The sequence below is a fragment of the Aythya ferina genome, assembly GCF_964211825.1.
Source record: "Aythya ferina genome assembly, chromosome: 1".
Taxonomy (NCBI): Eukaryota; Metazoa; Chordata; class Aves; order Anseriformes; family Anatidae; genus Aythya; species Aythya ferina.
Window position 1 is genome coordinate 147,938,087 of NC_140296.1, and position 13,139 is coordinate 147,951,225.

The 13,139-nt window shown below is 43.8% G+C and overlaps 1 protein-coding gene across 2 annotated transcripts in view; it reads left to right on the plus strand.

Annotated features, from left to right (window-relative positions):
- CHPT1 (choline phosphotransferase 1) overlaps positions 1 to 13,139 on the plus strand; it is a 20,717-nt gene continuing 7,578 nt past the window's right edge. For both annotated transcript variants that reach the window (XM_084519881.1, XM_084519882.1), the window contains exons 1-4: positions 1 to 333; positions 8,164 to 8,311; positions 9,260 to 9,401; positions 12,936 to 13,020. In XM_084519881.1, coding sequence (XP_084376007.1) covers positions 91 to 333; positions 8,164 to 8,311; positions 9,260 to 9,401; positions 12,936 to 13,020 — 618 coding nt within the window. In that variant the 5' untranslated portion in view covers positions 1 to 90. The remainder of the gene's footprint in view (positions 334 to 8,163; positions 8,312 to 9,259; positions 9,402 to 12,935; positions 13,021 to 13,139) is intronic.

A 13,139-nucleotide genomic window follows, 5' to 3' on the forward strand; every position in this document is an offset into this window, starting at 1 on the left:
GGCCTGACCCCGGAGCCGTCCCCGGGCCGTCCCCTGGCCGGGCGGTGCGGAGCCGGAGCCGCAGCCGGAGCCGGAGCCGGAGGCGGCGAGATGGCCGCGCCCTGGGGTCTGCCCGCGCCCCTCAGCCCGGCGCAGCTGAAGCGGCTGGAGCAGCACCGCTACAGCGCGGCCGGCCGCTCGCTGCTGGAGCCCTGGCTGCAGCCCTACTGGGCCTGGCTGGTGGAGCAGCTGCCGCTGTGGCTGGCCCCCAACGCCATCACCCTCGGCGGCCTCCTGCTCAACTGCCTCACGGCGCTGCCGCTCGTCGCCTCCTGCCCCAGCGCCACCGAGCAGGTACCGCCCGGCACGGCAAGGCTCGGCTCGGCTCGGCTCGGTGTCCCCCCCTCAAGGAGAGTGGCCCCGGGTGTTTCTCTGGCAGTTTTAGGAGCCCCATTAGAGATACCTGCCCGCTCAGTTCCCTGGTGCAGAGATTTCATGGTAGTTGCGGTGGGAAATGCCAGGGGAAGGTTGTTTTGTGTAGGGTCTTTGTGTCTGAGAAGGGTGGCTGCTATATCAGGCTCATGGGCGTAAATGGTAGTTGGTTTGTGGTTTTGTATTTTTTAGTAACTTAGATGCACTGAGGTGAGTATTCTTGTTGGCAGGTGCATCCTTCTTAGCCCCTAATTCCTTTGTGCTAGAGGAGGTGTTTGTGGTACTCATGCTGAGAAACCGATCCAGGTCAAAACTAACTTGGCTTTGGTCTGACCCTGATGGCTTCCCTGATGCTCATCAGCAGGCAGCCGCACTCTGACCTTGCACACGGTAAGGAGAAAGGAGGATGGAGATGAGTGGATGGCTGGAAACCACAGGCTGCCGTCTTCTAATGGCACTTCCAAACTTAAAGTGCTCGTAGAACAGATACCTGCAGCTTACCTTTGTGATGTAGATATCAATCCTGTGCCAGCCATGTGCCATGATGTGCATTTCAGCTTTTTTTTTTCTTTATTATTCAAATTATTTTTTTCTTTGAGGACTCCTACTAACATAAAAAAGGTTGCCTTGCAGATATCCAGAGAATTACTTCTTCCAGGAGAGCTTTGGTTAGTTTTAGGGACTTTCATGTTTTTCTTTTTTTAATTGCAGAGGCTGCATTTTGTAAGAACCTACAGTCTGGACCAAACTTCTGTTTAGATATCAGTATCTCAATTATAAATATGTAGCATAAAACCAGACTTCTACTGTTTTATTCTTACAGTGAAGACAAAAGTTCTGTTGCCTCCACACTGTGAGCAGGCACTGACTTTTTTTTTCTTTTTTTTTTTTTTTTTCTGCTCCCCTTGGTCATCATCATCTCTCTTCTGCATGTTGAATGATTCAGCTTTTCTCCCACCTAAGATGTCAGATCTGTGGATGGCTTTTTAAGAAAGCTAAAATTGTTGAAACACTAATAGGTGTTGTATACACTATTGTAATACCTTCTTCGTATTAATTCGAATGTGTGGGCTGCAAGGGCTAGGGGGGAGGAGGAACTGAAAATCACGTTAAAGATGAGCACATCACAGACTGAACTAATAGGATAGAGCATTTCTACATCACCTCACTGCGCTGGCAAGCCACTTGCTCCATTCATGAGCACATCTTGATTACCTGATGCAGCGGATTTGTAAGGACACGTCATGTTCTCTTGGTGGAACTGTAAGAGCACTGGATAGAAAGAAGTAGCAAGCAGGTTTTTTGTTTGGTTGGCTTGTGTTTTTTTTTTAAACACAAAAGTTTTAAGAGTTGTTTTGTGTGGTTTTCTACCTTAACAAGTCTTACTTGAACCGTTTTTAAAAGTCCTGCTTCAAAAGCATTGAAGTCTTGACATCTGTGCAAGCCATCTGAAACAAGTAAGACTGGTAGTTGGTAAGCCATGAAAGTAAGTCTTAGGAATAAAAGCACCCTCAAGCCTATTCAGACCTGAGTTTCACCTAGCTCCGAGCTCCCTACAAGAGCAGCTGGTAGCAGATGCTGCAAACAGAGCTCTTTGCTGTGATGTGCCCTTCCAGCTGCCAGAGTACAGCAATTTAGGGGTTTCCCTGCAATGGATTCTACTCAGGTACTTGTTAGAACAACAACTGAGGGATCTATTTCCCCACAGGCACCTACCCCTCCATGATTTTGCCTTCTGAATTCTTTGTTTTGAGCCTGTTTATACTTTTACTAAAATAGGACGTAATGGAAACTGAATTTTCACAATTTAACAATACTTTCCCTGCCATGCACAATGCAATTAATGTCTAAAACCATACAAGGCTCCCTTGTCCTCTCACTGTGTAGCAGTTATTTCCTCCAGTCATCTCCATCAGCATCAATAGCCAATGAAAGTTACTGAAGAAGCACAACATGTTTTGGCTTTTTAAATATTCTCTGCTTTAGTAATGTCTTCCTGTCTAGGAGCAGCATGGGTTGTGTCGCTGCCTTCTATAAATGCACACTTCATCATAAGCCTTCTTATCTCTGCCTGAGTCATTAGCAGGCTACACTCCTCAAGCACTGCTGGAACTAAAATCCACGTCTGTAGATTTTTATAGTGTTTGTCCCAGTTTCCTACTCTGTCTGTGTAACTGAGGGCAGGACAACAACCTATGGAAATAAAATGTGCTATACCAGCTGTGGTGGGGACATTTTCATGTTCTGTGCAGAGTCGATATATCTTCCTTACTGTGATTGCAGGCTCTGTCTTTTTTTCTTTCTTCCTTTCTTTTTTTTTGACACTAACCATAGAATATTTAAGAATTAAAAGTTTTGCTGACTTGAAGAACAGTGTGTGTTTCCTGCATTAGGGTGTAGAAGAAGCACTTCTTACACGAGGATTTCCATTTATGCCACCCTTTGTTAGTGAACAGCTTGTTTTGCCAGGAAAAATACTCTACTGCAAGCTGACTTCTCTGAAGTAGCTGCAGTTACTTTATTAGGTTTTGCATGTGGAAACCCTGGTACCCCTTCCCATTCTGAGGAAAACTGACATGTTTTTTTTCCTTGCATCAGCACTAGGATGAAAACTGGCTTAACATAATTTTCCCTCTATCTTTTTTTTTAAAAAGAGAAAGAAATCTCTGTTCCTGCCCCTTTCACGGTTGCTCATTGAGGGACCCAGCTTCATTAAACCTTAGAGTTCAGCCACAGGTCTCTGTAAATATATGGGGAGCTAGAATTTTATCATAGGATTTTCATGCTAACAGTAACTAATACTTTGTATTGATTTTATATCTATTAAAAATCCTCTAGCAGTGGCTTTATAAAATGGCACAGTGACTTTATAAAAGGGTGCAGTGCCTTGCTGCAGCATGCTAGCTAGAAAACTGTAAGGCCAAAGAGACCAAAAAGCAGGGGAGGAGCCAGATGACTCCAGCTGACCCTACTATTCGCTGCTTGGAGGGAGAATAACGTTGGTGGAGCACTGTCTCTGCTTCTCTCTCTTTTAAGACCTCCCTCAAAACAAAAACATCAACAACAAACCCTAAAAAATAAACCCTTTAAACTGAAATCAGGGTTGTCCTGTTTGTTTATTTCCCCCTGTCGGAGGGAAGGCATTGACAGGCAGGGCACTGCAGATAGAAAGGGCGCACCGGAGCTTTGCGGGAGAGACGAAAGAAGCAGGTAAGAGGGTGCAGTGGAGCAGCTGGTAGGGACTGAGATCCTGGGGGCCACGAGGGAAGAAGCTCTTGGCCAGGCAGAGGAAAGGCATGAAGCACTGATTGGGATGGGGAATCCATATAATGCCCAAGGAGTGAAGAACAAAGTGCTTCAGGAGCGAATGGCAATAACTGCTATTTGGCATAAAAGAAGACAGCAAGGTTCGGGAAACCCTGGCATAAAGGACAGAAGCTCTTTCAGAGGGAGCTTGTTGGGGAGAGGAGGGTGCTGGAGGAATGCAGGGAGTCATGAAATGTACTTGGGTTGTACTATGATTTATTTTTTTTTCCTCCCCTTGTTGTAATGCAGATTTGAAGAGCCCCTTCCCTTCTGTTGCTGTTAGTCTGGTTGTACGGAGGGCTTCATGCTGAGAAGTGAGCGAAACAATACACATTTTTGGGGGGAAGGAGGAGGAAGTTCCATAAAAATGGCTAAGATAGAGCAAAATTAGTTAGGTTAGGCTGTGTTGTTGGACTGAGGAAATGAGATTATGACTGAATACGATGTGTAATGAAGGGGGGGTGGAGAGGGAGGGAAATACTCAAGCGTTGCAGAAACTCGGGCTGTTGAACTCCCAGGGCTTGAATCTTGCTTGAAATAAGCATTGAAGGATCTTCTCAGCATATCTAGTTTTCTGCAGCTGTCCCCCTGCTCTTCCATGGTGTGCTGTCACACGAGCAGGAGGCTCTGCGAGGACTGCTCTCCAACCTACACCTTCTCCAGAAGGCAAGGCGTGATGCACGGTCCTGTCAAACTATGTGCGTTATCCCAGCATCCTTAAACACCGGTACGATACCCTCAGGTTCAGCAGGTGACCTGACCTGTACCAGACCTGCATTTGACAAGACTTTAGAGCTGTGTAATCTTTCAGTTATCCCTTTTAATTTAAGCAGGGATGCTTTTTATTCATACTTTCTTTCCAGTAGGATCTGTGTTCTCTCCTATTAGAACAGCATCTGGCTCTGGCCAAATAGTGCATTTGCTTGGACAGGATATAACTTGGGGCAGAGATAATAAACACCTCATCAGTGGCAAGCTGATGGTTACTGGGAGCCTCCTGACCTTTCTGCCGGGTCTGTGAGCTGTGTCAGCATTCTCAAACGCTCCCACTTCTCTCATTTGTGAACTGCTTGGGCCCAACGTGGGAAGGTGGCCGGGGACATCCCCCGGTTGTCCATCCATTTAACCTGCTAAACACGTAGCTGATGAAAGGGGTCTTTGGTCCTTGCTGCCTTGGGTTCAATTTGAACTGAGAGCCCAGGGATGCAATGCTCCAGATTGTGTTTCTAAGCCCTCTGGCAGTTCAGATGCTGCTGTTCCTGCTCTTAATGGGATCCTCCCCTCCTCATAGGGGGTTGTCTTGGTTTTTGGAGCCTGGGGGCTGGTTGGTTTGGTGCGTCCCAGCAGGAGCCAAGGCAAGCAGGCTTGGGTGAGTGGCCTTGGTGCTTATGCCCATCTTATAACTTGCAAACAGACAAGAGCCCTTTTTTGCCAAAAGATCTAATAGAGAGGCCAGACTGGAAGCTGCTTTGCTTTTTTGAGGTGTAAGGTAAGGTAAACATCGGCGATGTTACCTTGAAGAAGATTTCTCATGTCACATATTGTGGAGCTGTGGAAACTGTTTCACAAACTGACGGCAGCAACCAGTGAGCAACCTTTCTGTCCTCATTAGGACTGAGGCTGTGTTTCTTGGAGCTTGCCTTTCAGAAGACTGTGATAATACCAAACACGGGGCGTGGAACCTTACAGCTAGTGATGAAAAAAATGTGACGCAACAGGTTTTTGTTCCTGATTGTTGTTTGGGTTACGGAAATGATCCGGTTCAATGGGAACCTGCCCAGACGCTGGCATTTGGCTTCAGAGGTGCTCTGAGCCTCAGGCGTCCAGGAAACCCATGGTGGCGGGGGCAGAGCTGCCAGGCATGGCCTGGTTTTCTTGCCCTGATCCCGGGATTACTGTGACGAGTGTCGATAGATCTAAAGCTAGCTTTCTGTAACTTGCCAGAGTATGTCACAGCACGGGGCGCCTCGTAAAACCCTGCGAACAAAGTGATATCGGTGATAAAATCGGGCAATCATTATTCCAACGTATGTCCGTAATGAAACTCTCAGCCTTTCTGCTCGTAGAGCTTCAGCCATAAATCTGTGTCAGGAGCTGGCTTGTTGGAGAATATCTGTTTTTCTCCCTACAGCAAAGTCACTCTGCAGAAGCCCGTATAGCTGTTCTGCTACCTTTAGTATGTGGATTATGTCACAAGTAAAATGATCTTAGCTTCCAGAGGGTCCTAACTGTGCCTTTACCTCTTGAAACGCTGACCTGTGGTGGACAGCCCATTCTTGTAGCTGCTGCCTCGCTGCCGGACATGTGCCCAAATGAGCTCAAACCAAAAGCAGCCCTGGGGCTCTCGGTTCCTACCCACAGCTCTGTCATTCACTGATCCACCACTCCAGTGGACTCCTCCTGCTGCTGGTAGGCTCTGTCCCCTTCGTTACAGGAGATAAACTTTTTCAGAAAACAAACTAGGAACTCGTTCCCTGGTTTAACCAAAAAAAAATATAAATAAAATAAAAATTACTTTCAGTTGAACTGGACTGACAAGGGAGAAGAAACCTAAACACCTGGACTAATTCCAGTGGTAACAACCAAGTGTATATTGCTGTCATCACCTGACCTGAATTTCTGTAGTGTGATCTTTGGTGTTTTGTTGAGTTTTGTTTGTTTCTGTCCCATACCTTATGTTAAATATCAGCATGCAAGTGTATACTCACCCTCTTTCACCTGCTCAAGGCTTCCAGCTTTACCTGTGACTTACAGTTTTTTCTTGGTTTCCTTGGGGAGAGGTGGCCTGGCCAGTTTTGAACAGTGTTGTGACTTCTCTTGATTTGTATGTACATACAAATCCAAATGTCCTGCCTATAACTGGAGTCCCTAATTCTCTGACTGTTGCTTCAAAGCTGGGTGAAGCAGCCCAGCTTTTCTGACATCTAATGGAGGAATGCTTAATTAATGAAATTACCCAAATAACAGGTAGCAGGAATACCATAAATTTGCTGACAATACTGTTTCCATACTAAAATCACAAAAATATGTGACAACACGCAGCTTTTGATACATGAGGAAGTCTGAAATAAAAAGCTACGGCTGCTTTCAGGCTCAGAACTGAGCCTCTCTTAAGGGCCACTCTTGGGAAGGGCGTTTTGTGACCAGTGTAACTTGAGGCATAACTTTTTGCAACAAAAATCCTGGAGTACAATGATGAGGAGGAAGAATTGGCTGGAGAGGCAGCTCATGGCATCTGTGTTCTTATTGATACCTTCCCCTGTCCCTTGCAATAAACTGAGTGGCAATTGTCAGTTTTTGCTTTTCCCCAACAGTGGCACTGGGTCCATCTGAGCAGGGACAAGCCTCAGCTCGCTGAGAGGTTTGAGCAGGTGTCTCTGATAGCCGTGACTAGGCTTACGAAATCCACATAATCGTATTGGTCTCTTTGCACTGCAGGAGAGGAACTGTAGAGGTGTGAAGCTGGAGTCAGCGGCCTCTTACCTGGGAGTGGAAAAGAATCAAGTTTTGTGGCCGCTCGCTTATTTAAGTTGTAAATTGCATTTCCAACGTTCGTACCTAACTTCAGTGCTCTCTTCGTGAACAGCACTTCCATATGTTAAGGATACCGCTGGGATCCACTTGAGGCAAACGTGTAACCAGGATTTTGTTCGAGAGTGTTGGAAGTAATTTTTAGTAAAAACAAATTCCTGGACAAACAAAGACATACTGACTTCGTGTATGAAAATGATGCACTTGAAAGGTACTAGTGTGTGTAGGATGATTCCTTTGAACCTATAGTGTTAATGTAGCTGATCCACAGGTTGTTTTGAAACTCTAATAGTCATTATCAACCAGATAGCTGCTTGTTCATATTTAGTGAATGGTTTCATTTCTTCAGTTTAATTTCCAAAATGTATATATATTCAGTTTGTGTATGTTGGAAAAGAAAAACCTTCCGTAAGAGCTCAAGTCTTTTATTTAGTAAACTGTAAGGGGTTTTAATACCTATATGTTGTAAATCTGAGCAGATGATCCAGGTATCTATCACGTGAACTGCTGAGAAGGTTCATAAGTGTCTTGCTACTACTTTCTTTCTTAAAATTAGTTTCACTTTCATAACATTTTTCTGCACAAAGCATACAACAATAATAGAAATACTGCAGTCTTAAGGTGGAAAAATAAGAAGGGGCACTAAGGTTTGTTTTTGCATTTTAAAATAAGAATAGAAAGACCTCTGCTTCCCTGGGGTACCTGGAATAGTTCATTGTGGTAGTTACTACACACAGTAGTTACTACAACTCACACAGAGACTAGTGCACGTAATTTGGTTTGTCCATTAATGAAGCAGCAACCAGCACCATGTGGTATAGTTCTGTGCTGCACGATATTTTACTTTTAATGAAGTAGATTATTGGCTAAGGATTTGGGAACTGCCTAGTGACCTTTTACATGAATCTCTTTCAGGCACCTTTTTGGGCATACATCCTGGGTGCGTTAGGACTTTTTATCTACCAGTCGCTGGATGCCATTGATGGGAAGCAAGCGAGAAGAACAAACAGTAGTTCTCCTCTAGGAGAACTCTTTGACCATGGTTGCGACTCTATTTCCACAGGTAGCCTTAATCTACTGTTACCCATCCTAGTTTTAAAAATGTTGCCTGTTTTCAAGCGGAGCTGACTAGTCGCAGACTTGTTGAAATTGGAAGGAACCTCTAGAGATTGTTTGTTCCAGATCCCTGTTAGAGCAGCATCAGCTTGTTCCCTTTTTTTGGGATAGCTCTACCGTCTCCTGGTCACCTTTGCATCCCTGACCAGTATCAGGGAGGATATTTCAGAAGTACCTTTAGCAGGTATTGGGTAATACAGAGTCTGCTCTTACTGGTTGTACATCTTCATCTGCTTTGAATGAGCTTGGTGATGAACAAAATATTCACTAAGAGGATTTTAAGTGCCTGAAAGACTGACGTTGGCACATGAAAGTAAGGGCTCTGCTTTAAGTAAGAGGTTCCAAAATATCATTTGGGTAGTAGGGCATCCAGCCTGGTGGCTAGGAGGAGGATTTACGTTCCTTGTAAGAATGAATTTTTAAAAATTTGGTTTGGGGTCCTGAAAAAGCCTTACTCAGTTTTACTTTCCATAACCTAGTTGCTGTTGGTGGCAATACCTTCTGGTAGCACTCCTACAACAGCTTAATGGCCAAAATGTTTGCCTTGGGAGCTGGTACGTTCTTTATGCCTCAGTTCCCAGCACACAGATAACTACTGGTCTCCCTGAACTGGGCCCTGCTGTTGGAGCTGTGTCTGTGACCTAAAGATGACGAGATGACAGAGCCCACAGAGGGAACAACCGTTGTAGGCTGGAAAGTGTGGCCCTCACGTTGAAGAACAGGAGTCCTGTGGCTGGGTCTCTCCCACCAGGACTGTCCCTGATGTTAGCTACTTACTGAAGTATCAGTCATATAATTATTTTTGTTATACTGATGTAAAATGCCTTGTGATTTAATTTCTCTTAACTGCAAGCAAAGAGGGTACGTGACTAACATGTTCATTTCTGCTTTTCAGTTTTTGTTGTCCTTGGATCCTGCATAGCAATCCGACTAGGAACAAATCCTGACTGGTTGTTTTTCTGTTGTTTTGTGGGACTGTTCATGTTCTATTCTGCTCACTGGCAGACATATGTATCAGGCACATTAAGGTTTGGAAAGTAAGTAGGTATCTTCAGAACTACCTGTGACAATGTCTGGGGCTGCTAGCTACTTGATTCCTGTTTCTTGTCCTTTTTTTTTTTTTTTTTTTCCCTGCTCTGTATTCCTATCACCTGCTTCCTTATCTCACTTCTGCCCTAGCAGCCTTGTGTTTTACCTGGCAAGAACTATAAAACTCTGAGTTATACTGTGCACAGGACTTGTTCTGTTAGCAGCTGATTTTAGCTATATATGCTTTGTTTGCATGCATTTGGCTCTTGCCTGTGGATTTGTTTATGGAACCCATACAAGCACCATGCAGGCCAGAGCTGTCTTGCCCACAATGTAAACAAGTGCCCTGTGTAGGAATAGGAACAGAGCAAGCATCTGTGCTACCTCGCTTCATAATCTCCCTGACGTGGAACAGGTTCAGCCCAGGGGACTCTGAACCACATGAATTTTTAGAGAATTTTCCCTGGTCATAAATACATCTCTCTTCTACAAACATGTTCAGTTTCCTTTGAACAAGCTCTGTATCCAGCACAAGCCTAGTCAAGGGAGTTCCACAGTTATGCCAGTACTCTTAAGAATTACCCCAGGTTTATTTGAGGATTTTGCTTTTAATCTGGTTCATAATTGGCTTTGATATCTACGAGGTTTTGTGTTAGTTCACAGTTCTAGTGACTTCTGTGATGCTGTAGAAATTGAGTCTGTTCTCACTAAATTGTAGGAGCAAGGGTCACTGACAATCATGTAAAAGACACCAATTTCAGTTTAACTTTGTGTGGGGAATGCTGTCCCCTCCTGTAGCCATGGTGGTGCCTAGTATGGTCTTTTGCTGTCTTTAAACAAAGAGCTGCATTTTAGTGATTTCTTAAAAGAGGAAAAGCGACATCCTTCACGGCAGTATTTGAAACGTGACAGATGAAGGCTGTCCTTGTGGTAATTAATCCTGGTCGTGTTGAGTTGCCTGCTAGCTCTGTCCTGCAAGAAGCACCTCAGCACATCAGAGCATCGCTGGTCATGCAGGCCAGTGGTCAGCTGTCTTTGCATGCTGTTTGGCATCTATCTCCCAAGCAAGCTGCCTCTGCGGTAACGTTAAGAGATCCTTTACTTGCTGTTAATGCATTCTGCCACAGGGACTATTAACTCTTGTACCCGCTTACACATCCTGCTTTTTTAAAGGATATCTGTAGACAAAAACAGATGCTTTTTTAGAGTGATGGTTGAAGGTGGGTAACTTCTGTACATGACAGTGGACTGCAATGGAAATGGAGTATGCTGTAAGCACAGGGATTTTGTACAAATGGTTGTTTTTCTGTGCCTTTTATTCCTGCATAAAACGTGAGAATGTTTTCCCCCTATTAAGAAGGCACTGAGGCTCCGATACTACATAAAACTTCTTTCCTAAAACCTTAGTGGCTTTTGTGTAAATACAGTGCTAATGCACGGTACAAGCAGTTTGGAGTGGTCTGGTATTCCATGCTTCTTGTGTGAAGCTGAGCAGACACAATTTTCCTCCAAGATAATTTATTTCTGTTTAGTGAAAGCAAATCAGATTTTTTTCAAGGCTCACAACTTTCTTAAGCATAGAGGTCAGTCTAAATGAAGGCAATAGTTTACAGCTCTAACTATGATAATACGTAATATGGATGGAAGCTTTCACTGATGCTGTTCCTGAATTAGTGGTATTTGATTTTGGAAATTAAATGCCAGATGAGTCTTACCATTGGTGGCCAGGAAGGATCAGAGCAGCTGGATGCCATGCCACTGTCAGGCTATGTAGAATACTGTCTTGCCTGATAAAATCTTTGGACTTAAATTTGGGCTGTGTTGTAATCAACTGTCTGAGCCTCTGTAAAATTAAAGACGAAACTTCGGCACATGCAGTGACTCAACTCGGAGTTCAAGCCTCCTTCCCCTCCAACAATAAAAACTGTACAGCTCAGAAATCCGGGTTTAATTGTTCAGAGTGCAAAGTCTGAACATTGGAATTTGCATCTGAATGTTTTTGTGTGACATAACAGACCAACTCAGTGTGCATCTGCAGCAGTAACCAAGGCAGAGGAAAAGCCCTCTCCCAGCAGCACTGTCCTACTTCCCCCTGTGTGCTCATGTCATTGACTTGGAGCCAATTCACTGAAGAGGCAGAAAACAAAAACTTGCACAAGGAAACAGTGCGGCTTGCTGGCACCTCGTGGTCTGGTTAGTACTACAGCCAGAAGTGAGGGAGCAGAATGGCACAGGAGGGAGAGAGGACGGCCCTGTCTTACAGCTTTGAGCAGTGACGAGCACCTCAGCATGGCATCTGGTTGTGACTTAATGGCTCTTCTAAGACTGATTCTGAAATTTGTGGTGGAACTTTGCATATTTTATCACTGTCTTTCGTTTGAAAGCTTAATGTTACTGTGAGTGTCAAGATCAGATAAATGTTTTCCATTAGCCAAAAGCTGATTGCTATCTCCTTTTTAAAATACACTGTTTTCTGTGCAGATCGTTTGCATGCTAAGCAAGAAATGAAACAACTTGACTTTGGTCACAGTACTTTAAAATAGCAAATCTGTTTAACTGCTAAAGAGAATGTCACATTTTAAAGGTCCATTTTTACTGCTTGCCAGTAACTTCAGTACAAAGATCAAGTACCTATCTAAAAACCTTCACTAGCATAAACAGTACGTTAGACATGCACTATTATTTATTTATTGAAAAGCTGTATGGAAAGTATTGACTCTGCCTTGAAAGTGTCTTCCTCTTGAGCCTCTGCTGTGCTGCTTTGTTTTGTTTTTGTAAGTTTTGTAGGGTTTTTTGGGTTTGTTTTTGTGTGTGGTTTTTGTTTTTACATATTCACGTCTTCTCAAAATAAAACACTTCAGTGATCAGAGACAGTAAGGCCGTCTTGTCTGAGAACAAAAAAGGTGGAATTCAGAGTCTAGAAGGTATACAAGGCCACCTGTTTTATAAAATGTTTTAAGGCAGAAGGCACTGTGTCAGTTATGACCTCTGAAAGATGACAGATGTTCAGCTATCCACTAACTCAGTCCTCAAAATACTGGCCTTATGTTTTGCAGGCTGTATCTGTCAAGTTGTCATGATACAATGGCTTAAAGAAATCCCTTCTGTCCCATTCTGCTCTTCATGGTCCCTACTTTTGTATGATATGCTATTAATGGAAATGTTTGACTATGAGCTTGCCTTAACGTTTAACCTTGATTTGTTACTTACCCAAGAAGTCTGTAATTTATTCAGAATTCTAAAATAGTTAACAACGTATTCATTAAGCACTCTTTTCTCCTATTAAAATTCTATTTAGCTTGCTCTAGATAGGCTTATAGGTTTAATTTTAAAGGTTAACCAAAGATGTGTGCCTCCAGATAGAGTATCTTTCTCAGTCAAGGAAAGTCATATTCCTGACACATTTCATGGCTTGAGGAGGTAATTTGAAATAACTGGGTGGAGGTATTTGAAATAACTGTTCCCCCGCCCCCATCCACTATACTTAAAGCAAACAGAACCTTTCTTTTAACTAAATTTCTATTCTTTTCTTTTCTTCCTAGAGTTGATGTAACTGAAGTTCAGATAGCCATAACACTGCTGCTTTTGGTATCAGCGTTTGGTGGAACGGCAATATGGGACTATAAGGTAAGTGTATTAAGTATGCAGTATTCCTGTGGTGTATGGAGCTCCTGTTGGGAGTTGCCAGTTCCTACGGTATTTGAAGCCATCCTGTGCAACTGTGATCAGCTCCTTCTAGTTCTCTA